Below are 27,449 nucleotides of genomic sequence, written 5' to 3'. Positions count from 1 at the left end.
CTCAATAAGTCTCAAACAAAAGACTTTGTGCCCCTGGGGCGGGTTGTCAATGGGGGGGGATCCCCAAAATCTGCATCCTGGAGGTGTCAGCTGAGGCCTCTCCAACTCACCGCAGCGGTGACTGGAGTCATGCCAGGTCTCTCTGGCTCTCCAGGGACTCGGGGGGGTGCCGGGGGTTTAAATCTCCTTCAGAGCCGCTCAAAAGGCGACAGCGGGAGCACCCCAGCCCCAAAAGGGCGTGAAATATTAACCCTGGACCCGTGAATCAGCTTAATCTGCTTGTCTCTGCAGCTGGGCTGCCCAGACAGCCCGGGGAGGACCAGCCCGTTCACCTCACTGCGGTGTTCACTCTGAAACCTAAGGATGGCACCGGTGCGGCCGTAATGCTGATTATTTCATCTTTGCTAGTCCGAGTGGGCAGAGCCAATGCGTTTGCCAGCTCTGCAGTGCCTTTCCTTCAACAAACGAATATCGCGCGGCTGTTGAGGCCAGTCTGCCGTGGGCTTTCCAGTGGGCTCTGCTCCAAGCCGTGCGAGAAAGCAAGGAGCTGGGCCAGAACGGCCAGGCGACGCCGCTGCTGCTGAAATCACCGTCCCCGCTGGCAGGGCCACACCGGGGTGGGGACAGGGCTCTGCGGGCATGCGGGGAGCCGGCGGCGAGGAAAGATGGCAAGGAGGGATTCGGGAGCTGCCTCGGCTCATGGGTGTCTTTATTGGAACTCTAGTACAGGGGGACAGGTAGAGGCATGCGTACAGGACAGACGGACATGGGAGTAGTATTGCCTTGATCACAGAGATATGTAACAGCGTTAGAAAGACACTGACCCTTCCAGGCCAGCCGGGTTCACCCCACCTCATCACCTATTGCTTCCCGTCCCCGTCCCCGCGCCCCAACCGACCCCCTCATCCCCCCCGTCCTCTCGGGGGCCGCATCCAGGGGTAAGCACCCATGAGAAGCCGGGAGGGGGGGGTGACGGTGCAGCGACCCGCTCGCGGCACCTCGAATGGAGCCTTTGAAACCCCGGAGAAGGGTCCCCAGCGGCCGTTTGACGATGGAGGGGGTCAGAGCACGGATGGAGTCGCGGGCGGGCGATGTCTCGGCGAGCTGCTGGCGAGGCTCCGGAGGCAGAGGGGCACGGTGCATCCCAAAGCGGGGGCGAGGGGACGGGGGGCAGCCCAGGGGTGCGCTGGGGGAGACGGGCAGCGTGTACGTGGCAGGGCTGGCAGCAGGCAGGGGAGCGGGGCCGCCCCCCAGCACCCCGACCTCCCCTCCTGGCCCTCTTTGGAGGGGACCTGGCTGCCAACCCCCCCACCCCCCCCCCCCCAGCCGTGGAGCTGGGAGTCGGAGCTTTGGGCTGCCATGGTGGGCAAGCAAAGCTCCCTGGGGAGAGCATCCCCTGGCCTCGGGGAGAGCATCCCGGGGGGAATGCAGGTCCCAGCCTTGGGGAGAGCATCCCTGGGCTTTGGGGAGAGCATCCTTCAGCCTCGGGGAGAGCATCTCCCTTGGGGAATGCATCCCTTGGCCTCGAGGGGAGCCTCCCTGCGCTTTGGGGAGAGCATCCCTGGGGGAATGCATTGCTCAGAGTTAGGAAGAGCATCCCTTGGCCTCAGGGAGAGCATCCCTTGGCTTTGGGAAAAGCATCCCTTGGCCTTGGGGAGAGCATCCCTTGGCTTTGGGGAACGCATCCCTTGGGGAAAGCATCCCCCAGCCTCAGGGACAGCATCCCTCCGCCTTGGGAAAGGCATCCCTTGGGGTACGCATCCCTCCGCCTTGGGGAAAGCATCCCTCGGGGTACGCATCCCTCCGCCTCGGAGAAGGCATCCCTTGGGGAGAGCATCCCTCGGGGACGGCATCCCTCACCAGGGCGCTGTCTGTATCCAGCCGGGGCTCAGGAGAAGGTGACCACCTCACCCTGGGGGTAACTGGAAGAGAGGACGTCTTGGCAGGTGTCTGCAATTAAAGACACAAGTATTAAACACGCCGATAGACACTGATTTCATCAGCTATTTGTGGAGAAAAAGGAGAGGGAGAGCGAGACTGAGCTTCCAGGTGACCCAGACTTTGCAGAGTGCAGAAAACACAGTAACGACAGAGTGAAATGTCTTCTCCGGAGGGATAAAATGCTGCTGTTCCATCAGTAAATCCCGGGGGGAAAAAAAAAAAAAGTTTTAAAAAAGTGTCAGAATGGGCCCAGAGATGGAGTCTCGTGAAACGATTCTCCGAGAGAAACCAGACATGGAGTCAGGGAGATTTTGAGGGTAAAAATGAAGAGCCGAGGAAAGAATTCGTCCCTGCTGCAGCCCAGAAACCTGCTCTTGACCAAAACTTCCCCAGCCAACCCCAAGCCAGATGTCCCAAAGCCAAGCCTGGCGCATTAATATCCCGCAGTGTTTTTGCCTCTCTCTCTCTCTTCTCTCTCTCTCTCCCCCCCTCTCATTCGTTATCATTGAATTAATTAACATTGATTGGAGCTCTGAGTCACAACACCGCCTCTACCCATGTGCCAGCACCCGGTTTCCAGGCGAGGGGCCGTCAGACGAGGAGACAACGCCTGATCCACCCGATAAAGCCACGGAGCTGCCCTTTCCACCCAGGCATTTTGCTGCAAAACCCAGCACTGGCTCCCGACGGGCGGGTTTGTCCCAGCTTTCCCCCCTTCAGACCGAACGCAGCTCCAAAAACGTCTCATTTTCCCCAAAATAAAGGTCTCCTCCATCGAGCATCACTGCGCAGCTTGGGTGAGCAGTGCCGGGACGCGGAGGCTTTTCGAAGCCCCACATCCCCAAAAAAAAACAACCTTGGGATTAAAGTCCCTGCACGCCAGGGCTTGAAGGAGAGGTCTCCACCTCCCGGCCTGCCACCATGGATGGGTTGTGGGGACCCAGCATCGTCCCCCAGCAGCAATTTGGGCACCAGCGCCGGCCGCGCACAAAGCGGCTGCTAAAAAATACCACGGCTCCCGGTTCAATCACTCCTGCCGGCAGCTAAAAGCTCTCGGCAGGGCTCGTGGCCCGCTAGAAACATTCCCCGTCAGGTCGATTGATTTACCGGGGACACGACTCGGCTTTTAACTCCCATCTCCTCCTCCCCGCTCAAAGCCATTTTTGTGTGCTAGCTCGAGACCTGCTGCCCGCATCCTCCAGGGACCTGCCTTGGAAAGCAGCTTCCCAGCCCCAGAAAAAATCAGCGCGACTAAAAATAAATAACAACAGCCAAGATTATTTTTTTTTTTCTTCTTCTTTTTTTTTTTTTCCGGTTTTGTTTAATCTCTGTCCCCCAGACAAAGCCGCCAGGAGAAAATTGCCCTCCTGTCTCAGCTCATCGTTACCAGCTCGATTCTGCGTCCCCGGCGGGTCCCAGCCCCTCCGTGGCGTGCGGCTCCTTCCTCCAGCCTTTTTTTTTTTTTTTTTGGGTGACAGGGGGGTGACAGCCCGCCACCCCCTCCTCGGGCAAGGCAGGAGGTTGGCACAGCCGTAACCCAGTCCCCAAAATCCCCAGGGTTTGCTGCCAGGGCCGTTTCCCCCCCCAAGATTTCCAGGGGTGGGGAGTTCACACCGTCCCACTTTCCCCCCCAGCAGCATCTCCCCAAAAACCCTTCAGCCTCCAGGGGCTGCCAGCCCCGAGCTGCTCCAGCTCCACGTTTGGGTAGGTCCTACACGAACTCCGCTTTGCTCTGCCGGCGCGCTTGCTTTTTATTTTCCTTCTTTATTTTTTCCGCGCCCCCCCCCCCCCCCCCCGTGGAAGGTCTCTTTGCAGACAAGAGGCCGCTGAAAGAGAAACCGCCCAAACCCAAAACGCTCCTGCGGGTTCGGCCCCTCGCAGCCCCCCACCCCGGCCACCCCTCCGAACCTTCCCTGGGCCACCCCCAGGGACGCTTCGCAGGTCCCTTTTCTTTTCCCGGCTGCAAGAAGAAGAAGGGTTTGAAGAGCCGTCGGAGCACCCCCGCCACCCTCCCCTAGATGTTGGGGTTCAACACCTCCCAGCCCAACACCTGCACCTCCCGCGCCCCCCACCTCCACGGACCACGCAAAGATGGGGGCGGGGGGGGGATTTCGTGACGCTGGAGCCAAAGGCAGCGGCCACCTGCGTCTCCCGTGCTGCGAGGATCGGCGATGCTACCCCAGGGGAAAGCGGGGGGGGGGGGGGGCTGCACATCTGCAAAGCCCCCCCATGCCTGGGGCATCCTCCCCACCATCCGAGAGCTGGGCCCGAGCCTCCTGCCGCCGCGGTGCTGCCGCAACGCCGGATCCCCCCCCGCTTCGCTCTCCAAAACCAAAAGGTTCTTTTAGTTTATTTTTTCGCCGCCACCGGGCCGCGTTCCCTCCCCCAGCCTGTCCCACGCGAGAGGAAGAGCGTGACCCGCTCCCCAGCGGTCTGCAAAACACTTTCTGAGCCTCCATTTACCTTTTCATCAGGGCCGGGGGGGGGAAAAGCGTAAGGATCGATTGCCCGGGCGGAGGTAACGAAGTTAACAGACTGGGAGCTGGGAGGCACCTATTTATAAGCTCAACTGCAGCTTATTTTGCATCTGCCTCTGCTCTCCCTGTTCCTCATCAGCGCGGGCAAGGGACGGGGTTGCTATTTATTTTATTTTCTTTTTATCGTCGTCAAAGAAGCGCTGAGGATTTTTCCTGGCAGCGCCGGGGAAGCCAGAAACAGGCTGCTTCTGGGTAGAGCAATTACTCTCCTGACATCCGAACCTCCTGCCCGCCTGCCTCACAGGCCTCGCTATTTTCTCGGCTCTTTCAGGCATCTCCCGAGAAACGGGACTGCAACAACAACAATTAATACTTTGCACGCAACCCGGGATGGCGGCACAGTCTCTGCCGGCCTCCGGGTCTCCCGGGAAGAAGAGAGAAGGAAGAAAACGGATGATGGAGCGAGGCTGGGGGAGGGGGGGGCGGGGAACAGCCCCCAAGATCCAAAGGATGAGGCCGCTTGGCTTTTGTCCCTTGCAGGGCTGCTTTCTGCACCAGGCGCGGGTGGTTACAGGGGTCTGATCCTTGTCCCGAAGTGCTGCCGGTCTCAGCAGACAGGCAGGGGGATGCAAGGACTCCCAACAACATCAGCGCAGCCTGACGCTACGCAGCAGCTCTGGTCCCATTCCCCCCCCCGCAGCCTGGGCTGCATCTCCAGCAGCGTGGGCAGCAGGGCGAGGGGGGGATTCTGCCCCTCTGCTGCGCTCTGTGAGACCCCCCTGCAGTGCTGCCTCCAGCGCTGGGGCACCAACAGCAGAAGGACACGGAGCTGTTGGAGCGGGGCCGGAGGAGGCCCCGGAGATGCTGGGAGGGCTGGAGCCCCTCTGCTGTGGGGACAGGCTGAGAGAGCTGGGGGGGTTCAGCCTGGAGAAGAGAAGGCTCCGGGGAGACCTTCCAGCCCCTTCCAGTCCCTAAAGGGGCTCCAGGAAAGCTGGGGAGGGACTTGGCATCAGGAAGGGGAGCAATGGGACGACGGGGGACAGATTTACACTGAAAGAGGGAAGATTTAGCTGAGATCCGAGGAAGAAATTCTTGGCTGTGAGGGCGGTGAGCCCCTGGCCCAGGTTGCCCAGAGAAGCTGTGGCAGCCCCATCCCTGGAGGGGTTCAAGGCCAGGTTGGACGGGGCTTGGAGCAACCTGGGCTGGTGGGAGGTGTCCCTGCCCAGGGCAGGGGGGGATGGAACTAGATGATCTTTAAGGTCCCCTCCAACCCAAACCATTCTGTGGTTCTACGATTCTACCCTCACGTGCGTCTGCAGGCTGAGGAGGACGGGGCGCTAAAGCTCCCCACGCTGTGCAGAGGCGAGGGGCGCGTATACGTGTTATACACAGTCCTTACCTGTACGTTCCCGCTCAATCCCAGCACCCTGCCAGGAACAAGACGGCAGCTCAGACCCGACACACTCACCCCATCCCATGGGAAATTCTCCTTTCCAGGCTGGGATGCCGGCAGTGAGCTCCCTGCCCTGACAGTTGCTTCACACCGGTTGATTTTTATTTTTTTTAAATGCCATTTTAGGACTTGGGCAGAGGCAGCCGGACTCCTATTGATTTATTCAGTTCATCAAGAATAAATCAAACAACCTTGCTTTCGCCCGCTGCTTTTCGCCTGGGCTGGAACGTGCGCTCCTCGCCAGATCCCTAAACATAGATAAGCGGCTGGGAGGATATTCGGGGGAAGTATCGTATATTCTTGCTCTATTCTTATCCTATTCTCCAGGCAGCCAATTTTGGCCACTGTTTGAGATAAAACCCCGGGCCGCGGCGGTATTTAGTGGTCTGCTCTTCTCCTCCACTACAGCTCCCTTTATAATCTTATCCAGGGGACCAACCCCTGCAAACTCGCCCCCAAAAACCAACCCAGACCCCACCTACAAATAACCCCAGGCTGTTTTCCCCCCTCCCCGCATCCCCCAAATCACTTGTTCAGAAGGCGGCGGGGAAGAAGAGGGAGAAGATGCGATGGGTTTTTCAACAGTTTGGTGCCTCCCACTGAAATCCCTCCGTCTCCCGTTCGGGGCCGGGTTGTTTTAGAGGAGGTTTTTTTGCACATTAGTCATCCCTTCTCCCCAGTTGCATAACGCCACGGCTAAAAATTGCATCCTACCGGCTCCCGTGTCAGCTCCCATCCTTGCAACCCTCCTTGCTCTGATGGGGATGAGACTTTATTTTTGGGGGGGGGGAGGTTTCCACCAAGGGTTTTCCACACTGGGCAACCGTCTCCGGCGTTTGGATGAGCGGATGGGGGAGCCTGGTGGAGGACAGGGGGGCAAAGGAGAGGATGGGATCTCTTGGGATCCATGGCTGCTTCTGCTCCGGGGTTAATCCTCTGCTTTCAAGAGGCTCAAACCCCAAAGCTTTGAGCGTTGAGCCTCTCGATCTGCTGCTTCTGCAAGAGACGGGGCAGCAGAGCCGGTTTTTCATGCCTGGCTCGTCCCCGAAGGCGGTGCGTGACCTTGGTTAAATCATTTATGATTCAGAGACCACTGAAATAATAGAGGGTGACCTTCCCTCTGGCACGGGCTGGGGACGTTCCAGCTCCTCGGAGCCCGCTCCGAAGGGGAGGATGCACCTGAGAAGCGTCTGTACGGTGCCGTCGTACTCCCCCCTTCTCCCAACTCACGGGGTTTTGGGGTGATTTATGGACCTGCTGAGACACCCCAACCGTTTGGTGCGGGAATACGCTTTAATTACAGAAATTCAAGGAACGCAGCTACAACTCGGGCGCTGCCGGCGAGGAGCGAATCACCACCACGGCACAGGGGTCAGAAACCACTACGGGAGATCCCGGGCAGAGGAGGGATGCGGTTTATCCTAATTTCTCCCCAAATTTGGAGAAATTCCAGCTCCAGCAGCGGCTCCGTGCGGTGCCCAGCTCCCGCCATCAAGCCCCAGCATCCGGCTCGTGGCGCCAAGTATTTTTCCCCTCTTTTCTGCTTCCCTTCGACTCTCGCTCCTCCGCTCGCAGGGCAGGGAAGGAAAGAAGAAAAAGCAAAATAAAAGGCAAGAGCTTCATGTCCGGCCCCACGTGGGACTTGGAGGGGGGGTTGTTTTGGACACGTGGTGACTGGCTCCTCCTGGCAGCTCCTTCAACTCGGTGGGGAGGAAGAAAAATAAGCCAGAAAAGGCATTTAACGCTTCTTCCTTGCGCAGCATCTCTTCCACTGGGACAGCAAGAAGTTTTACTGCAGGAGGCTCTCGGTGTTAACCCTTCTCTGCACTGAGGGAAACTGAGGCACGGGGAGCCTGGGAAGGAGCAGGAGGGTCCCAGCTGCGGGATGTGCCCCAAATCCAGCCCGGCTCCTTCGGGATGCGGGGACCAGCCTCGCACCAAGGGGACCCTCACCCTGCGTCGTCCCCAAGCACCAGCTCCGGTTTGTCCATGATGGAGGGGATCCCCAAAAAGTTCTTGGGGCTTTTTTTTTTTTTTTCTCACTTTGCTTCCCATCCTCCTGCTGAAAAGCCCCCAGGCTCCAGCCCCGCTGAGGCGGACTTGCTCGGAGTAAGGAAAGAGGCCAAAGGAGCCCCAGGAGGAGAAATGGGACCAAACCAGCCCCTTTCAGCCACCTGAGACGCAGATGCCTCCGGAGAGACGCCGGAGCCAGACGTGAGCCAGAAGTCAGGGGACTGAAGGTTTTGTTCTAGTTCGGGAAGACACCTGAGATCATTCCAACTCATCCCAAAAAAAAAAAAAATTAAAAAAAATCTAATAGATGCGAGTAAAAGCAGCAGCGCGTCAGGGAGTTTGGCAACTCCAGCCTCTTCCTCCCACGGCTGCGGGGGGAGGACCCGGCTCCAACCCAGCTCCCAGCCCCACGGGGATGCTCTTGCCCCATCACCCTGCGTCCATCTCAGAAGAGGATTCATCCCCTCCATCCATCCAGGCATCACCTGGTCTCACGCCTCTCCTTTCCCCACCACTCAACAGCGGCTTTCCCAACCACTCCCAGGGACCCCCATTCCCCTCCCCATCATCTCCCGGTTTCCTGGGAACGCCCCCACATCTGTTTTGCCAATCCTTTATCCCAGCTCCACGTGCTCCCAGCACGGAACCCGAGGGGCTCCCCAAAGCCACCTTCAGCTCCAGGACCATCCCCGAGGTCCGACGGAGAAGACAACACAAGGGAGGAAGGAACAAGCGTGACTTAGGCAGGAAAAAAAAGGCACAAAACGCGGGGAAGCGCTGCTGGGCAGGGAACAGAGGTTTATTCATCTGTTGCCTCCAGAAACTTGAGGCTGGTTTGTTTGGTTTGTTTTTTTTTTTAAAAAGGGGAGAAAAAAAAAAAAAAAAAAAAAAAAGGCCTAAAATTCTATGAACTCAGCCATTTCCAGCAGAATGATATATAATTTTATGAGTCAACATGTCCTTGCGCTCCCACCACCCTTTAGCCCAAGCGCAAACGGCCCACGGGAAGGAGGGCTCGACCCCAGCGGGAATCGCACGGCTTGGCCCCATCTATTTAGGGGGAATAAGGTTTCAAGGAGGGGGGGGGGGAGGAGGGAAAAGCCACCGAGCCAAACCCTCAGCTCACGCCGGGGACTGTCCCAAACACGGGGACGCGAGACGGGTTCGACGGAGACGTTACAGGTCCTGCGAACCGGGCGTGGGGGCGGTGGGAAGCGCGGCGGCAGCGGTGGAGAAGATCAGAACCCGCTTTCTCAGCGCTGGAGATGTCCCAGCTGGGGCTCCGCTGGGGACAGGCACCGCCGCGGAGCAACGGTGTCGCGGGGAAAGGTGTAAGGGCCACGGGGTTGGACGCACGGAGGCACACGAGACGACAAAGCGGGATCCGGGCGGCGTTTTAGAGGATGGAGGGGACGGGAGAGCAGGGCTGCTGCGGAGGACGGGGAGAGCCGCAGCGGGAGGCGAGGGGGGCCAAGCCCACCGTGGATCCTGCCACGCCATCTATGCTGCTGAGGCTCCGGGATTTGCCGTAGCCTTGGTGAAGAAAAGGGAGAAGTTAAAGCCCGGGAGCCTCCTTCCCCAGGCTGGGAAAGCAAAGAGCACCTGGGGGAAGGGGAGTGAGCATCCCCCAGCCCCACACCCAGATTTAACCCCCTAAAAAAAAAAAAAAATAAATAATATTCTGGAAGGGTTGAGGGTTTTTTTGAGCTTCTGCAGATCCTCCAGAATCTCCCCTCCCTGCCCCCTCGGCTCCCCGTGCAATCCAGCAGCGCCGCCCGAACCCAGGACTGGAAAAATCCTTGATGTTGGGGAGACCAGAAAAAAAATGTAAAATAAATAATAATAATAAATAAAAAAAAAAAATCACTCCCGGAGGGTTGTTGGGTTTTCTTTCCCAAATTGCTCTGAATGAGGAATGAGGCCGGGGGTTTCGGGAGCTGAAGCAAAGGGGGAAAAGCAGCAGAACTCAAACAAATACGGGATTTGGAAGGAGTTATTCCCCCGGCTCTGGTTTTTAAGGCGGCTGTAGCAGCAAGCTGCTGCTGACACCTTCCCGTATGCAAAAGGAGCAGGTAGACGTGCTCGTTATTTTCCAGAAGAAATTGCATTAAGGAGCAAATAATTCCATTGCTTTAAGCATGGGAACCCTTTACACTCCCCCGAAGAGCCAGAAATTGCTCCAGCGTTTATTGAAAAGCAACAGCCAGAACAAACGGCCTCGCGGGTCAAAAGCCACTTCTCTTTCCGGAGAAAAAAAAAAACAAAGTAACTCGCACAGAAAATTGGATTTTTTTTTTACGTCCAAAGAGCAGCCCTGTTCAAAGATGAGCCCCAAGATCCGCTCTCCGGATCGCTGCACCTTGCAGGGACACCTCTGCTGCCAAAATATGGAAAATTGAGGATGCTGCCGGCCCTGAGGAGCCCAACCGCCCTGCGCCGTGCCGTGCTCGCCGCATCTTCCCCCGAGAGCGCCCGGGCGAGCGAATCCAGCCTTTGCCTTCCCCGCGAGCACCGGAGAACGCGTGCGAGCCAGCGCGTGCGTACGCTGGGGGGGGAATGGGGGGGGGGGAGGCGGCTCCCTGACAGTGGAAAAACAAGGTGATGGATGGTCCCTTCGGCAGCGCCGAGCTCCGAAACCATCCCCGTGTGTCGTGTCGTCCCCCCACCACCACCCAGGGAGGTAACGGCACATCTTCGGGTCCCGCTTCGATGGGAAGGCACCGACGGCGGGTGCTGGTCCCAGCAGGGCTGGTTTGGGCTCGGATCAGGGATTAATGCTCAGAGCGGAGCGATCGCGGCATCGCGCGCACCTCGGAGGAGGATGCTGAGACGCGAGCATCGCCTGGAATAGGCTCCAGAGCACCAACCTCTTTAAATCTGATTTTTATCCCATTTTTAGACTTTTTTTTTTCCCCCCTCCCCCCCTTCTCTAATCATTTCCCAGCCACAGCAGCCGTCAAGGGAGGCACAGGACTCTTCAACCGCTTCCCAGAACTCAGCCCCCCAAGGAGACGCGGCCCCTGGAGCTTCCCAGCAGAGAAAGGTCCGGGGGACCGGGGGCCATCTGCCGAAACCTGTTGCTGCCTTCGGCGACGCTTTTCCAGTTCCCGCAGTGGAAGCGAGAGCAGAATCAGGCCCCAAAAAGAGAAGAGCAATTTCCTTATTTACTTTTTGGCACGAATCCACGTGGCGAGCGAGGAGGGAAGCGAGCGCAGCCCTGAGCCGGTGGCGGGGGGGAGGGGGGGGGTGCGGGGGGAGCCCCAGCCCGAGCTGGGGATGTTTCCCCACCGACAGCAGCTGATGCAAAAGACCCCTTATTCCCCTAAAAACACCCCAAAAAAACCTGCATGGGGCTCATCCTCCAGCAAACCCTGCTCTTTTCCCAGGAGCGCTGTGGCTCTTTGAAGAGCTCACGCATTTTCCTGCCCCCCCCGCCCCCCCCAACTGCCGCCGCCCCCCGAGCCCTGCGTGTGGGAAGCAATCGTGCCGAGACGCAACTGGTCCTTGAAAGCTCGGGGTCACCGATGGGTCCAGCACCCAAACGACAGCGTTTTGGCAGAGGCGCATCGCGGGGTCGGGGCTTGCCGGAAGCCGCCTTGGCAACGCCAAGACCCACTGACGCGGTCGAGCGCTTTATGGGGATGCTCTTTGCCCTCTTGCTCAGACCATTGGATAGAAATGGGTGGAAACGGGCGTAGGAACGGGGCCAAAAAAAAAAAAAAAAAATCACGCTGCCACTTTTGATTAAGCCTCAAGCGTCACAGTTTGGGGCAGCACTTTATAAAGACGCTCGATCGCCCCAGGCCCCCTCTGCGACGGGACTCCGAGGGCAAACCCGCCCCGAGCCCAGCACTTCATTTGCTCCATCGATTTATTCCCAAGCCACGCTCGCAGGAGCGCCGGGGAAGGAGCTCGGGACTCCATCCCTCAAGGCCACCGCGGATTCCCACCAAGCTCGGGGCCAGGTGCCACCACAGGCAGCCAAGCCGCAAAGCGCCGGAGGGTTTTGCTCTGCTAATTATCACCGGTGCTGTTCGTTAACGGAGCCGGTATCCCAGCAACTCACATAGGTGCTGACTGAGGTCACCAGGATTGCTTTAGAAATGGCTTTGTTGCCAAGGAGCAATCTAGAGGCATCTCATAAACCCAGCGGTGGGACAGCGGGTAACCCCCGGTGGGGGGGTTCTTCCCCGGGACCCGCCGATGCCGTGCTCCCCACGTGCGAACGCTGCCGGCTCCCGAGCGCACGTGCAGCCTCGCAGATGCTTTGAGCCGGCAGCAGATGGGGACGGGGTAACGCAAGCCGGCAGCATCGCCCAGGAACGCCTGTGCTTGTTTATAACGGCGGCCTGGCGCTCCCCTTGCCCGTCGCACGCACTCGCGGCCCCGTGCAAACGTGGGCTTGTCCCTCGTCCCCGCTCCCGGCCAAGCATCACCGGTGGATGCTCACGTGAGCATCCCGCACCGCTCCAGCCACGTGCCGGTCACGGCCCTGTGCTCAAGCAGCAGAGTAAAAAAATCAGCTGCACGATGCTTTGCGTTCTGGCAACCAAGCCAAAAATTGCTGCTTTGCAATGCCGGCGTGCATCCCCTTCCCTCCATTCAAGCCCATTCCCTCTGTCTCCTCTTGAAATCCCACTCTGGTTTCAATCACTACCTTTTCCTAGACCATCACGACTAATCTCGCCGCCACGGGGGATGCTGGACTCATCCTGCCTCCGTATCCCTCCATCCAAGCGGAAGAGGAGGGCTCACAGGCCAAGACAGACCCATGCCAATGTGTCTGTGGCCCAGCAGGACACATTTTGGGGAACTGCTGAGCAGGACCTGAGTGTTGGAGGGAGATAAGGTGTCCGGAACCATCCTCAGCAGCAGGGGAGGAAGGGGACAACACTAGAAGCAGCAACAGGGACAAGAAACACATGCCACGTGGCAACCCACCTCGGTCTTCTCCAGGGGTAGCTCTTCTCTTTGAGCCACCCCAATGAGACCAACTGCTGGAATCGGGCTCGAACCACGCCGGACACTGAGATCTGCGGCGTATTCCTGAACCAGCTCCATCTCCTGATTTCCACAGCTTGTACAGACATCAGTACCTGTCCCAGGATCTGACAGATGGCCATCAGCAAGTCGGGCTCAGAACCAAGCTCATCTCAATTTGCAGAGCTGCCAACATCCCAGTACCAGAACAAACAGCCTCAGCAGGAGATAAATCAGGACCAAGGGAAGAGGCTCCTTTGCGGCCCCCAACGGCTTTCGGCTGAGCGCAGGAAGCTGCTTTGCCCTTCTGAACATCTCTGGTCCCCACTAACCCTGACCACGCCGGAGCAGTTCATCGGGAAAGACATCAGCCCTGACCTCCCGGGACGGCATCCTGCCGGTCCGTGCCCAGCAGCCCGAGCGGGACGCAGATATTGAGGCTCCCTCTTCACGCGTCACTCAAACCCCTCTGGACACCAGATCCACCTTTCTCCACGTTCAAGACCATCTCAGCAAGGTGGGGGTAAGCGACCCATACCCACGCCTATTCTTAACGGTATAAAACGCATTTTCAGGACGTTTTGGGGAAGGACACCAGAACAAACCACTGAAGATCACCAAAGTGCCCATTCGAATAGCTGTTGCTGCCACCACGCACAAAATAAATCTCCCGATCTCCTGCAACCCAGTGATGGGATCTGGGAGCCCAGCGAGAGCATCACTGGGTCCTCAGCTATTAGATCCACTCTAGTTCTCCTGCCTTCAGCGGGACCAAGCTCAAGTGCTTCAGTTGAGGAGGTGCCTGACTTGAGCATCTTGTGAGGATGAAGATCAGCACTGGTGTTCATCCCTCTCCTTCAGCCCTTCCAGTTCAGCATCTCCCCCCCCGGCCAAGTCTGGAGCGGGACTAGAGCCCTCTCACCCCTTCGCGTTAGTGGGCTCTAAGGAACGAGTCCAACTTCACAGAAAAAGGCACTTCCAGGAGAAAAACCATGAGGCATTTCATGCAAATACTTTCGTAGTGCCCTTCTGCCCAAAGACGAGCAAAGCTTTTCTTTTTTCCTTCCCCCCCCACCTCATTCTAAGCGACGGCGCTGAGCAGCAATGCCAAAGGGAATCCTTGATTTCCCAGGAGGAAGCAACCAATTTGCTTCTCGGAATGTAATAAGTGTGATTGCTCCCGAAAATACCTCCCTGTGTCCCAAGCCCACCCAGCCTTTACCATCCCAAGCAGCGCTACGGCCGCAAACCCTTTAGGGCCTCCAAAGCACCCCCACCAGGAGGCAGCGGGTCTCGGGGTGCAGCTCAGAGATGCAGCACGTCATCTTTTCTCCTGCCCGGTCCCGGCTCACAGGCTCCGTTCCCTGTGAGTAACCGGCATCGGACGGTGCCAAGGAGGTAGAGGAAGGTCAGCTCTGCAGCCACGCCATCCCACACCACCCTGGACGCACAAGAAAAAGCGCAGAACTAAAAAAAAAAAAAAAAAACGAGCTGTGTCCTAAGGTTTATCCCAGCGATCGAGGGTGCAGCTGGATTTTGCGGCGTGAGGCAGGCACTGGGGATTTCACCTCCCAGGGGCCGGGGCGCGGGGAGATGGGCACAGGGCACGCTCGCCGGCGGAGCGGAGAAGGCCGGAGGACGGTGGGAAGGGACCAGACTGAAGAGGACTGTTGTTTTGTCACGGGAAGAAGAGTTTTGTGTTTTCCTGACTCATCACCCCCGCAGTTTCCCATAGAAAACCTCAACACTTCGCAAAGCTCACTTCCCAAGCCCAGAGGAGACAGCCTTTCTGGCAGCCCCGGGCTTTTGGCAAGGCAGAACTTGACACATCGCGGCTCCCCACGCTCGAACCCACCAAAAGGCATCGGAGGGGGAGAGGAAAGGAAAAGCCTCCGGATTTTTTTTTTTTTTTTTTACGCCCCCTACTGAAAACCTTTTTGGCCACCTTCACTCCCAACCTCACCACCTCCCCAGGAGAGATGGCCCCCTCACACCACCCTGAGACGGGTGATGGAAGGCCAGGGAGAAGAGCTAGAAGGACAGGAGAAGTCAGAGCACTGGGGAGCAAAGGGACAGACCTGTCCCCAAGGAGGGCAGTGCAGCCGGCATAGGGTCACAGACCCCAGATGGTGGCAATCAGGGGAGAAGAACGTGGGGGAGGAGAAAACAAAAAGGGCAGAGCTAGCACGGAGAGATGTGGTGGAGGGAGACGAAGCAGATGGAGAGGCAGGAGGACAAGTGGATTTGGGGAGCAGAGAACAACAGCCAGGCAGGTGGAGATGAACCGCTGTCTCGGATCGATGCAGCAAACCTCCACCTCGCTCCTCCATCTCCCCCTCCCCAGCCCACGGGCCAGCTCACGCCTCCGGCATCTGCCATACCTTTCTGGACGCCTCCATCCGCTGCACAGGAGAAGTCGCCCGTGGCCAGCAGGAAGCACGTGGAGGATTTCTTGTTCTTATCCCGGGTGCTGGAGCGCCGCATGGGCCGCTTCTCCTCATCGGTTGGCGACAGCGGCTGCTCCTCATCTGACAGCACCACGTTGGCCTCGCCGTTCTGCTTAGAGTCTGCAAAAAGGTGGCAGAGACCCATCAGCAGTCAACAAACCCACAGGACAGGGTGCTCGGGGTGGCCGGAAGGGTTTGCTGAGACCACGCCAGGAAGCAGAAGACCAGATTGCAGATGGCCCAGAGCAACACCCGCAAACTCAGGTACTGATCCCAGCCTGGAGATGCTCGTTTAGAGCAACCAAGGAAGCAGGACCATACCAGATTTTAATCCTAAACAGCAGCTCTTGCCCCTGCTGAGGGTTATATACCCAAGCAGGGTTTGCCAAGGAAGAAACACCCCTGGTCTTTGAGATCCACCCACCTAATTGGTGGGAATTAGCTCTCCAAAATTCACCCTGCTGAGATACCAGCTGCTCAGGTTAGTGGTGATGTGCTAATTTATGTCATCTGACTCGGCGGTTCGTTAGCTGCGAGGCTGCTGTGCCAGGTGAGGGTCTGGCCTGAGGTCCTGGATCAGCGTTGGGGTGAAGGGATGGGGTTGACCCCCTCCTCCAGAGCACTCTCAACTGCTCCCCACTGCCCTGGGGGCAGACGGGATGTGTGAGCACATGGAAAAAGGGGAGATTTATAAGGGGAAACACCTAGCTGGGGGATTCGGAGCTCCCTGTGTCCCCACAGGTGAAGGCCCATCGCTGTTAGACGCCTGGCCAGATGTGCGGCTGCTCAGGGCTGACTTCAGCAAACGCCGCGTCGGCGCAGGACATCAACCCCACCGTAATCCCTCCTGTTGCCACACCGCAAAGGCGGCTGCTCCCGAGGCGCTGCTGGCAGCAAACCAAGACGAAAAGGGCAAAGCAGCTTCCGTGGCCGGCAACGATACCGCGGCGGGGCTCTCGCAGTCCCCCATGCTTAGCCCATGCGATGCCGCCCACCAACGACTGCCCGCAGCCGGGGCCGTGCCTTCTTCTGGCCTGAAGGAAAGACTGGCCAAACCCCAAACTTCAGCCCAGTGCATGAGACCAAATAATCAGTGTACAGGGGCTGGTTTTGCTCCCGCCCGAGCGCAGGATTTGGAGCAGCGTTGACCTTGCTGCGCAGGGACGCTACACCTACTAGAAGATGAACAGGGAGGTGGAATCCCGGGGACTAGCCACGGATTTATCCGTTTTGGTGAAACTTGCCCTGATTTACAGCGGGAGGAGGCAAAAGAAAATCTACCCCAAGGGCATTACCAGGCTAAGATGGAAAGTGGGCAAACAGTCTTACCTCTGTGAGGGTGAGGAAGAGGTGGGCTAGGTAAGGACACCTTGAATCACACCACAATGACTTGGCCTACGCCATTAGGAGAGCAGGATATGGTCTCCCCCCCCCTCATCTGGAGGGGGGATCTTGGTCTGCAACATCCTGGTCCATCAATACGGCACCCAATACCCGGACACCCAAGGGCCCCAGCCCTTTCTGCACCAAGTTCCCACCAACCCAAGAGGGACTCTGAGACAGAGGGGACCGAAAACGCTGCCTTGGGGGCTCCCGGAGGCCTCTCCCTCCCTCTGCCCCACCTTTGGGGTCTCACCTGACCGTTTCCGCTCAGCTGCCCCCTCCTCTACTGCCAAGGGGCAAGTGTCGCTCTGGGTGCTGTTACGGGGGGAATTTTCCTCGGATTTGCAGTAAGTAGGGGAGTCCAGCGGGGCCGGACGGGGTATATGCTTTTTCTTCTTCTTTGGCAGCTTCTGCTTGGCCATGGCCAACGAATAGTACATCCCAAAGTTATTGACAATGACGGGCACAGGCATGGCGATGGTGAGCACCCCCGCCAACGCACAGAGAGCCCCCACCACCATGCCCGACCAGGTCTTGGGGTACATGTCGCCATAGCCCAGGGTCGTCATCGTGACCACAGCCCACCAGAACCCAATGGGGATGTTCTTAAAGTGAGTGTGGTCGCTCCCGCGGGGGTCGGACGTCTTGGCTCCGATCCGCTCGGCGTAGTAGATCATAGTGGCAAAAATCAAGACCCCCAGGGCGAGGAAGATGATGAGGAGCAGGAATTCGTTGGTGCTGGCCCGGAGGGTGTGGCCCAGCACCCGGAGACCCACAAAGTGCCGTGTCAGCTTGAAGATCCGGAGGATCCGGACGAAACGGACCACCCGTAGGAAGCCCAGTACGTCCCGAGCAGCTTTGGAGGACAGGCCACTGAGACCTACCTCCAGGTAGAAGGGCAAGATGGCCACAAAGTCAATGATGTTGAGCAGGTTTTTAACGAAGAGAAGCTTATCTGGACAGCAGATGATGCGAACCAGGAACTCAAGGGTGAACCACAGGACGCAGACCCCTTCGATGTAGGTGAGGATGGGCTCTGTCTCCACTTTATGCGTCAGCAGGATCGTCGTGGTGTTGCCAACCACCAGTGTCTCCGTCACGTTGACATCAATGTTGAAAGCCTCGTGTGTCTCCAGGCAGAAGGTGGTGATGGAGACCAGGATGAAGAAAAGCGAGGCAAAAGCAACTACCTGCAAAAGTAGAGATTACCCAGGCCATTAGCTGATTTGGGTCAACTGGTGGAGGAGAGCACCAATTGTATGAACCACCACGACAACAACCTTGGGGCAGCCTGAGGCACGCTTCTGGTGTCACCTGCCTCTGGTACATCTCTTCTAACCCTTCCTAGTCAATAGCAATAGCAGGGATAGGAGATGTTCTTATTCAACAAAAATGAGGCTCAAAATACCCCAGGAACTGTGTGTCTGCCACCTACTTCCCCAAAACGGGAAGATGGAGAATGGGAAGGGTTCCCTGGACCTGTCCCATGAGTTGACAGCAAACCTCAGTGTCTGGGGCCATCGGTCCAGAACCTTTCTCTAGGTGCTACGACGCGCACAGGGAAAGGTGTACTGGGCTCCAGCTGTGGCTAGAGATGTGCTGGAGATGACAGCAATGAAGGGGTGAAGAGAGACCTGCAACAGCCTGGGTTTGGAGCAAGCCCCCACTGGAAACACACATGAAAAGAGAACTTTGAGAGGACCAATTTGAAGAGCTTTCCCTCACATTCATCCCAACCCCCCCCAGATGAGATGTTCGCACCATTCACGACTGTGAGGTTCGGGGTCGGGACAGATCAGGGATGTCCTTTTGCCCCCTCCCTGCTCCCTAAGGGTCAGTGGTGGACAATGTGCCCGTCCCAGGGCCGGGAGGACAGGACGAGGAGGAGAGGAGTGGGCAGAGCTCAGCATCACGCTGATACCTGGACCTGGTGACACCCAGATGCTCCCATTTCTCCCCTCTGCCTGACCAGCCAGACCCCTCCCCACCACCTCCTCCCCCCCCCGGCACGCTGCAGTCCTTGGATGTGAGGTGGAAATCGCAAGCTGTGTCAGAAAGAAAACACTTTGTCGTGTCCCCCCCGTCAATCCTGCTCAGCCCTCCTCCCCGCCAGGATGAGCTCATGATGAGTCCATTACCCACAGCATCTGTTTCCAAGAGCCCCCGAAAAAAAAAAAAAAATGCCTCCGAGCGGAAAAGCTCTTCTTCTACCTTCCTCCAGCACAAAAGCCCAGCGGATTTGGCTTTCTGGGAGCAAATCCTGCTCCAGCCCCCTTTTGCTGCTAACACACCTTGCCCGCACCGAGCGGGATGCGACCTTTTGCTGCCGAACCCGGGCGAGCGGCTGCGTTCAGCAGGCAGCCGCGCTGTGAGCCGGCTCCAGACGACAGCCCAGGTCCTCGGCTGGAGTGAATCAGCAGCAGAGACAGCCTGAGTCACGCTTGAGAAAAACCCGGCCCCGGACACCGGCGGTAACGTGCCGGCAGCGCTGAGCCCGCCGAGAGCATCCTTGAGGGGTGTCCCCAAGGTCAAAGCCCTGTGGGTCCAGCAGAGAGAGAGCATCAGCCCTCCAAAAGTTAGGTGTGAAGTTTAAGCCAGGCTTTAATTCATAGAACCATAGAAGGTTGGAAGGGACCTTAAAGACCAGCCAGTGGCACCCCCTGCCCTGGGCAGGGACACCTCCCACCAGCCCAGGTTGCTCCAAGCCCCGTCCAACCTGGCCTTGAACCCCTCCAGGGATGGGGCAGCCACAGCTTCTCTGGGCAACCTGGGCCAGGGGCTCCACCGCCCTCACAGCCAAAAATTTCTTCCTCAGATCTCATCTAAGTCTCCCCTTTTTCTGTTTGAAGCCATTCCCCCTCGTCCCATGGCTCCCCTCCCTGCTCCAGAGTCCCTCCCCAGCTTTCCTGGAGCCCCTTTAGGCTCTAGAAGGGGCTGGAAGGTCTCCCCGGAGCCTTCTCTTCTCCAGGCTGAACAACCTGATGTTGATGGAGAAACCTCTGGAAGATGATTCTTTCCCCCCCACACCCCCCCAGAAGACACCTGCTCGGGGATGGGCTGAGAAGCTCCACGCCCCCCCCCCCCCCCCAGAGCAGCCCAGGCCGGACCACGTGCCGTGATGCCGCTCCGCTGGTGGCAGCTCCAAAGCCTCGCGCAATTTGGGGAGCAAACCCACCAAAAAAGCAGGATCTTAAAGCAAGGCCGGGTTAACCGGACAAGCGTGTCTGGACAGCGGTGGCACGGCCAAAATAATCCGCTTTTCAGCTGAAGGCCGAGTAACGTCCCTGAGTTTCCCCGTATGGGGAAACCTGAAGATTAAAAACTTAAAGCAAAGTGAGAAGAAGGAAAAAAAAAAAAAAAAATTACCAAGGAAGAGAGTGAGGCCCTGCTGTATGAGCCGTGGAGGTGAGATCCGATTTAGCCCCAGGAGCAAAAGCAACCTCTAAAAATAGGAGCGTCAGGTTCACAGCCGGTGCCAAACATCACCCCCCCCCCCGCCTCCCCAAAGTCAGCGGTGCTGCTCCCGTTTTGTGTCAGCTGAAGAGCTGACCCGAGATGTCTCATCTCGCCTTTGGCCTCTGCTCCAAGATCAAGTCTTTTTCCCAAACTGCCTTAAAAATACAATAAAATCTATGTATACACCCAGCGGGCACCGAGACAGCACCAAAAGCCCCACCAAACGAGTCCTCCACAACCTGCCAATGATCTGCACCATCTCGACAGCTTGGGATGGGTGTTCCCAAAAAAACCACCCCTTGACCCTACAGGAGGGCAACAGCCTGGAAATCCCACTGGAAGTGGGGTCAGGACCCCAGAGGTTGGGCTGCAAAGGGAAAAATGAGGAGCTACAAGTGAGGAGAGTTTGGAAGGAGAGGTGAAATCACCACCAGGGCAGCTCCCCACAGGGAGAAAAAGAGTTTTATGCCCTATCTGGGAGAGCGGCGACACTGGGGACCAAACTTTCACCGAGGCTGGACCAGACACAGGAGCCAAGATCCCGTCGGGCATCGATGCTACAAGGAAAAGAGGCAAAAAAAACTTGGGGAGGGGATTTCGGACCGCGCGCTCAGGCAGTTGCCAGCTCAGGAGGTGCCGGGAGAAAAGGCTGTGAGGAAGGAAAGATGGAAATAGCCAGGAGCCAAGTGAGTCAGGGCCCGAGGGGCTGCTCCGCGGGCGAGGAGGAGCAAGGACCGGAGAAATTCAGCCCCCGAGACTCTTAGTCACCGCTGTCGCATGCTCCAGGGAGAGATTTTTAGGCACACGCAACCTGGGACCGCTCTCCTTCCCACTGCTGCCGAGGTTTGGCAAGATACGCCGGACCGGCTGCTCTGGAGCATCCCCAGCCGAAGCGCCGCGGCTGGGATCACCCCTTTTCCTCCAAAAAAAAGAAAGGGGAGACTCCAAAATGGGGCAGTATTAAAGAAATCCCACTTCAACCACCCCAAAACGCCAGGGCGGCACCACAAACGTTGCACCCACAACGGCTCATGGGTCCTGGAGCATCCAAGCGCTGGATGGTGACTCCATAGAACCGTAGAAACTCCAAACCAGTAACGGTTCCCTGCATTAACTGAGTGCACTGCCACTTGGTTTGGTCGCGCCGCTCCGTGCCTCAGTTTCCCCTTCTGCCACAGCAGTTCTCCTAAGCCATTGCAAGGCCATATCGATATTTTAGAGTGGAAAAGAGGACCCAGAAGAGCCTGCGAGCGTCCCCGCTGGAAGGCGAGCGTCCCCATGGCAGTGCTAAGCTTTATCTTAGAGCAGTACGAAGGAAGCAGGGAGCTCCCAGCGCAAACTGGTCCCACTCCGACCCCACACCACAGCCGTCTCCGCTCCCTCCGACACGCTCCTCCTGCCTCCGCGTCGCCCGAGAGCAGCTCAGCACGCGGGAAAAGCAGACCCAAATAATAACGGCGTGAAAAACCTGAGTTGAATTATTCTGCTTGGGTTTATTTTTTTTTTTTTTTTTCGCTTGGAGCTTTGCGCCACTCCGAGTGTCTCCCGGGGGGGGGGCGGGCAACGAGAGCCCTCAGAGACGGGCAAAGGAGCGGGTACCCCTTTCGAAAACGAGGAAGGCTCTTGCTGCCCAAGCGTCCCCTGCGTGTGTGTGTGTCGCTCTTAACGTTAGCTGCAAAAACGTCGCCTTGACAAACTGACCCCCTGCCCCGCGCGCTGCTGGGTGGGTGTGAAATGCCTGCAGGATTTCTTACCATTGATGGGGGTTGGTTTTTTTACACCTCTAAATGCATCCAGAATTCATTTCGATCCCAAATGCCTAGATATGTGTGTGTGTGTGTGTCTGTGTGTGTGTGTGTCTGTGTGTGTGCGGCTAGGCATGACGGGGAAAACACAGGTGGGGACGGGATGGGATGGGGCTGGGACGGCGTGGGTGGGTGTCTGGGGGTCGGTGGGCAGCACTTTGGGGATGATCTCGGAGTGGCTGGGAGAGGAGACACGTGCGCGGAGCAGTGCCCGAGATGGGCTGAGGGGGCCAAAGATGCCCCTGGTTGTGGGGGAGATGAGCTGGGGGGGGGCAAAGATATTCCTGGTTGGGGGGGAGACGGGCTGAGGGGGCCAAAGATGCCCCTGGTTGTGGGGAAGACGGGCTGGGGGGGCCAAAGATGCCCCTGGTTGTGGGGGAGACAAGCTGGGGGGGGCCAAAGATATTCCTGGTTGGGGGGGAGACGGGCTGAGGGGGCCAAAGATGCCCCTGGTTGTGGGGAAGACGGGCTGGGGGGGGCAAAGATACCCCTGGTTGTGGGGGAGACGAGCTGGGGGGGCCAAAGATGCCCCTGGTTATGGGGGAGACGAGCTGGAGGGGCCAAAGATGCCCCTGGTTGTGGGGGAGACGAGCTGGGGGGGCCAAAGATGTTCCTGGTTGTGGGGAAGACGGGCTGAGGGGGCCAAAGATGCCCCTGGTTGTGGGGGAGACGAGCTGGGGGGGCCAAAGATGCCCCTGGTTGTGGGGGAGACGAGCTGGAGGGGCCAAAGATGCCCCTGGTTGTGGGGGAGACGAGCTGGGGGGGCCAAAGATGTTCCTGGTTGTGGGGAAGATGGGCTGGGGGGGGCAAAGATGTCCCTGGTTATGGGGGAGACGAGCTGGGGGGCCAAAGATGTTCCTGGTTGTGGGGGAGACGAGCCGGGGGGGGGCAAAGATGTCCCTGGTTGTGGGGGAGACGAGCTGGGGGGGCCAAAGATGTTCCTGGTTGTGGGGGAGACGGGCTGGACATGTCGGTGTCTGTGGGTGAGGATGGTCTGCGTGTCCAAGGGGGGGGTCGTGGTGGGCCGTGAGCACGTGGATGTGCTGGGGGGGGGGGTGTGTACGTGGTGTAGCGGGTCCCCAGGGATGGATGAAGGGGGGGGGGGTTGGAGGGGTGTGTGTGTGTGTGTGTGTGCGTGCGCACGCGTTTGTGTGTCAGCCGCGGCTGAGAGCCTGCACTGGCACGTGCTGATGGGGACCGTATGCTGCGCGGGGGCAGCATCGACACGGCGACGGTGGGGGACAGGGGCGGGGGGACGAGGGCGCCTGGGGGGCAGAGGGAGGGGGTGCTTGCGCAGACGCTTGGGGTGTCCTTGGGGGCTGCTGCCGCTGCTGCAGAAGAGCAGCGCGAGCTCCTTGGGAACAACCACGAGGGGCCCATTTGCTCCAGGACCTGATCCGGGTGCCAGCAGGCAGCAGTCCTGTCCCCCCGCGCCCCCCCGGCTCCACACCTGGGCCGTTAAACGCGGGGTTTGGCGTAGGCACGCGCACAACCCAGCGAGAGGAAGCCGAGCGATCCTGCCTCTCCTAGAGCATCCTGAGACTCTGCCAGGACTCAGCCCTGGCAAGGACTCTCTCCCTGATGATCCCTCGTCTCCAGGCGCCCAGGAGGTGCCCGGGTGGCACCCAAGGGTGCGAAGGGGACAGGGAGTAGGCTCGCCCCCGGTTTCAGCCCAGGTCCCCCCGACGTCATGCGTTGAGAAGGGATAGGGAGATGGTGGAAGAGACTTCCCGTAGGATGGGAGATGGCCAAGGTGCCCCGTGGTAGGAGGGGGATGGCTTCGAGGGGCCCACGTAACCCTCCAGGAGGGTCCATTTCACCCACGGGGATGGGGAGATGAAGACACAATCCCAGCGTGGCCCCATCCCACCTCCCCACTGGTGTGTTTCGGGAGCTTACCCTTGCCGCCTTGGACGAGTAGGGATCCTCAAAGAGCGCCCACATCTTGGGCTGCCAATTCCGACAGCAGCCACCCCCTCCGGCAGCCCCCGCCGCCCCCGGTGGCCTGTCATCCATGCCCAGGCGTTGAAGGGCCATCTCCCTACCCCCTTCCTCTTCAGGCTCCTCTCCACCGGCCCCTCCACCTGGCTCGGGACTCTCGAAGATGTCCAGGGCCTCTTCGGCATCGCGATGCTGGCGGTAGGTCATCCAACAACAGGGCTCCACGTCCGTCTCATCGATGCCCCAGTAGGTCAGCTCCTCCTCGAAGAGGGGTCCGCAGATGTCCGCGGGGCAGTGCAGTTTGCCGGTACGGTAGTAGTTGAGCACGTAGGAGAAGATCCCGGGGTGCCGGTCAAAGAAGAACTCATTGCTTTTTCCATCAAAGTCAAAGTTGCTCTGGGCATCGGGGTCAGCGAGCCAGGCCAGGCGGGTGCCCGGCAAAGTCCGTAGGGTGCTTTTGTAGGTCTCATGCCGGGTACCACCTACATTGATGGTGATCTTGTCCGACTCTTCCCCTTTGCCCATCTCTTCCTTCAGGCATGTTTTGGAGGGTGGTTTGTTCCCAGACTTGCGTCCACGGTAGGAGGAGACACACACGGAGCTGATCATAGATTTCGGTGGATGGGAGACGCACGCTACGCGCGCCCTTCCTCCGGGCGAGGAGCTGGGGGTCGGCGGAGGCGGGAGAGGGGGGCAGAGATGGGACTGGGGAGGGGAAAAGGGGGGGGCTCAGGCTTGGCTCTGGCCTCGGGGGGAGCAGGCTGGAGCCGAGCCGGACACCGCTGGCTGCTGGGGGACAGCAGGGGAGGCTGCAACCTCCACCCCCTCCAAAACCACCCCCTTAAATAAAACCGCCCTAAACCAGGAGGCGGCCCAGCCCCGCCGGGCAGCAACAAGTGCAGGCAGGAGGGGGCCGCGGGCAGGGCTCGGGCAGGGGGGGTCCGCCAGCCCCGGGGGGATGCGGGAGGACGGGGAGGATGCTGCCGCCAAGGCCGGGGAGCGGGGGCGGGGGGCGAGCCCTGAGCCCCGCCGGGCTGCGTGTCCCCCGTCGCCTTGTGTCCCCGTCCCCCCCCGTCCCCCCCCCGGTACCTGCAGCGCCAGGCGCGGCGTGGGGGGGGGGGGGGGGGGCCGTCGCCCGCCCCTCCCGCTCCGGCGGCTCCGCGCTCCCTCCGCCCCCCCGCCCTCCCCGGACCGGGCTCGGGGAAAAGGGGGGCGGCGGCCGGGGGGGGTGGGATGGATGCCCCCCCTCCGCCTCCCCTCCCGCTCCCCCCCCCCCCCCTCCCGCCTTCCCCGCCCCAGCCGGGCCCTGGCCTCCCGGGGGGGCTGCGGCGCCGAAGGGGGGGGTGCCCGTTGACGCCTGGCCGGGCCGGGGAGGGGGGGCCTGTTGCGCCCCGGCGGTGTCCTCCCGGTTGGGCTGGGAGCGGGGGGAGGCGGCGAGGGCAGCTCCGGGGCTCGGCAGGGGAAGAGCCGCCGCCGCCGCCGCCGCCCGGGGCTTTTCTAGGGCTGGGAGCGTGCGGCGGGGTTAGGGGAGCCGGCGCCGCCCCGCCGGGGGGGCCGGGACCCCCCCCACCCACCCACCCAACAGCCCCCCAGCCCCCCGCCACCCTCCCAACCACGCTCCTCCATCCCCGCATCCCTCCCCTCCATCCTCCCATCCATCCATCCATCCACCCCCATCCCTGCCAGCCCCCCCCACCTTCCTCAGCCCCCCCGCCCCCCCCCCCCCCCCTCCCACCGCACCCCCCAGGCACCGGCTCACCTCCCCGCGGGGCCCGGCGTGCAGGGCTTGGGAGGGGGGGAGGGGAGGGGGGAGCTCTCGGGGGTTCGGTGTCAGCGAGGAGTGAACCCCGGACACCCCAGCTCCGCTTCGCGCCGGAGGGGAAATGCAGCCCGGAGCTGCCTGCGGATCTGGAGCCAGCTCTTGGCAGAGGCTGGAGCCGATCCCATCCCTCCCTGGCTCGCAATCCCTCGCTCGCCGAGAGGTCGGGAGAGACCGACCCCGAGCGCGGGTCGGCGGCCGGTGGGGAGGTGGGGGGGGTGGGGTGGGGGGGGGGGGGGTGGGGGGAGGTGAGGGGGGGGGACTGCAGGCAGAGCTGGCCCTCCTTCCCTCCCCGCCACCCTCCCCTGTCCCCCTCCCCGAGCGTCTCTCGCTCTTGTTTGGGCTCTTGCGTGAAAGATGCCCCTTCCCTGGAGCTGCTGGGGCTGGGACGCGGGGTACCAACCACCCCAGCCCCCCCCAGGGGCCCTTCCCCTAAACCCCCCTCCTCGGGGAGGGGGCTTTTACACCCCCGGGGTGCTGGTGATGCTCAGCCCTGTCTCCTGGGGCTGGGGAGGAGGTGAAGAGCTGCGGCGCCCCAGGGGACAAGCCTGTCACCAAAACGAAGACCCGAGGGACCCAGTGCTGCCAGCGCTGTTTACTCCTGCGCTGCCGCTGCTGGTGCTGAGGTGGGGGGGGGGGGATGCAGGCAGGTGCTTTGGGGTCATAGGTGGGATCCAAGCCCAGCACAGGCCTGTTATTGGGGTGGGGGGCTGAGCCGGGGGGGCTCAGCACTTGGAAAAGGGGGTCCTTGGTGCAGGGCGAGTGGGGGATGCTGCCCCACACCGGCATCCCTCTCTCCACCACCTCCCTGGGCTCTGCGGAGAGTCTCCCCCCAGGGCCCCAGGTCCCATCTTCACCCCCTGCCCAGCTTTGTCCCCTCAGTGACATGCTCCCCTCCTCTTACCAGTGGCGGGGGTTGGGGGGGGGGGCATTGGGGGTGGCTGGGGCAAACGCTCCACCCCAAAAAAAAAAAAAAAAAAAAAAAAAAAAAAAGCCACGAGGCGCGAGAGCCGCGCTTAAAATCTTACCACCAAGAAAGCCCTGCTCCAACTGTAACTGCAACTGGACGGCTCCCAGGGCCGGATCCTGAGCGGGTGGAGGCTGGCGGAGCTCCACACCCAAACCACCCGGGGCTGCACCAGCGGGAGAGCGCGGAGCCCGAGGGAAAAGCGTGCTGGAAAAATCGAGCCTTGCATCACCGGCCAGGCATCGCAGCTCCGCTCCTCATCATCGGTAATGTGAGTTTGGCCAGGAGGAAGGAATGCTGCGACCTGATGCTAATATTTTATCCGGCGACTTTCATCCCGGGGAGATGCTGGTGCACCCGAGGGCGGCCGTTCCAGGGGTGGGAGGGGGTGGCCAGGCAGACAAATGGGTTTTATCTGGGGAAGGAAGAGATCTTTTAGCCAGCAACACCCGCCCAAAGCTGTCTGCTCTCTAAATATGCCTTCAGATTTTTAATGTCCATGAAAAAAAAAAAAAAAGAAAAGAGAGAGAGAGATAAAGAGAGAAAATAGAAAGAGCTTGATGAATAAGGGCCTTTCTGGAGCGAGAAGGAGTCACTTCTGCAGGGACCTCCCGCAAGGCTGAAGCATCTCAGATAACATCCAGGCAAAGGATGGAGTGAAGAGCAGGACCTGGAAGATCTCAAGGAGGATCAGCTCCAACCTGGAAAGCCACAGCCCTTGGGTGGGTCCTGAGGTCATGATAAGGGGTCTCTGGGTCCCCCCCTCA

The 27,449-nt window shown here is 59.6% G+C and overlaps 1 protein-coding gene across 5 annotated transcripts; it reads right to left on the bottom strand.

Annotated features, from left to right (window-relative positions):
- Window positions 1-681: 681 nt before the first annotated feature.
- KCNC4 (potassium voltage-gated channel subfamily C member 4) lies at window positions 682-27,160 on the bottom strand. 5 transcript variants are annotated; one of them, XM_074564371.1, is made up of 6 exons: window positions 26,744-27,147; window positions 23,855-24,601; window positions 16,948-17,884; window positions 15,246-15,431; window positions 1,861-1,950; window positions 683-1,186 (listed from the first exon to the last, which is right to left on the bottom strand). In XM_074564371.1, the coding sequence occupies exons 1-5, from the start codon at window positions 26,909-26,911 to the stop codon at window positions 1,889-1,891; spliced, it is 2,100 nt and encodes a 699-aa protein (XP_074420472.1). In that variant the 5' UTR covers window positions 26,912-27,147; the 3' UTR covers window positions 683-1,186; window positions 1,861-1,888. The 5 variants fall into 5 exon arrangements, with proteins under 5 accessions (XP_074420471.1, XP_074420472.1, XP_074420473.1 ...); XM_074564372.1 differs by lacking the exon at window positions 26,744-27,147 and adding an exon at window positions 25,656-26,023; XM_074564370.1 differs by having other exon boundaries at window positions 682-1,950; window positions 26,744-27,160.
- Between the last annotated feature and the right edge of the window lie 289 nt (window positions 27,161-27,449).

This window comes from Larus michahellis, chromosome 21 (genome assembly GCF_964199755.1).
Source record: "Larus michahellis chromosome 21, bLarMic1.1, whole genome shotgun sequence".
NCBI classification, from domain to species: domain Eukaryota; kingdom Metazoa; phylum Chordata; class Aves; order Charadriiformes; family Laridae; genus Larus; species Larus michahellis.
Note: the sequence above shows the minus strand (reverse complement) of the source record. Positions and strands in the feature narration are given on the sequence as shown.

Bases quoted from the DNA above. Each gene is read 5' to 3' on its own strand.
- KCNC4 (XM_074564369.1), bottom strand. From the start codon at position 26,911: ATGCAAGGCTCGATTTTTCCAGCACGCTTTTCCCTCGGGCTCCGCGCT. The intron at 24,602-26,743 runs GTAAGATTTTAA...TCCCCTCCCCAG, and splicing joins GGAGCAGGGCTTTCTTGGTG to TCCCATCTCTGCCCCCCTCT. The intron at 15,432-16,947 runs GTGAGACCCCAA...ACCTTTTTGCAG, and splicing joins AGCTGAGCGGAAACGGTCAG to ACTCTAAGCAGAACGGCGAG.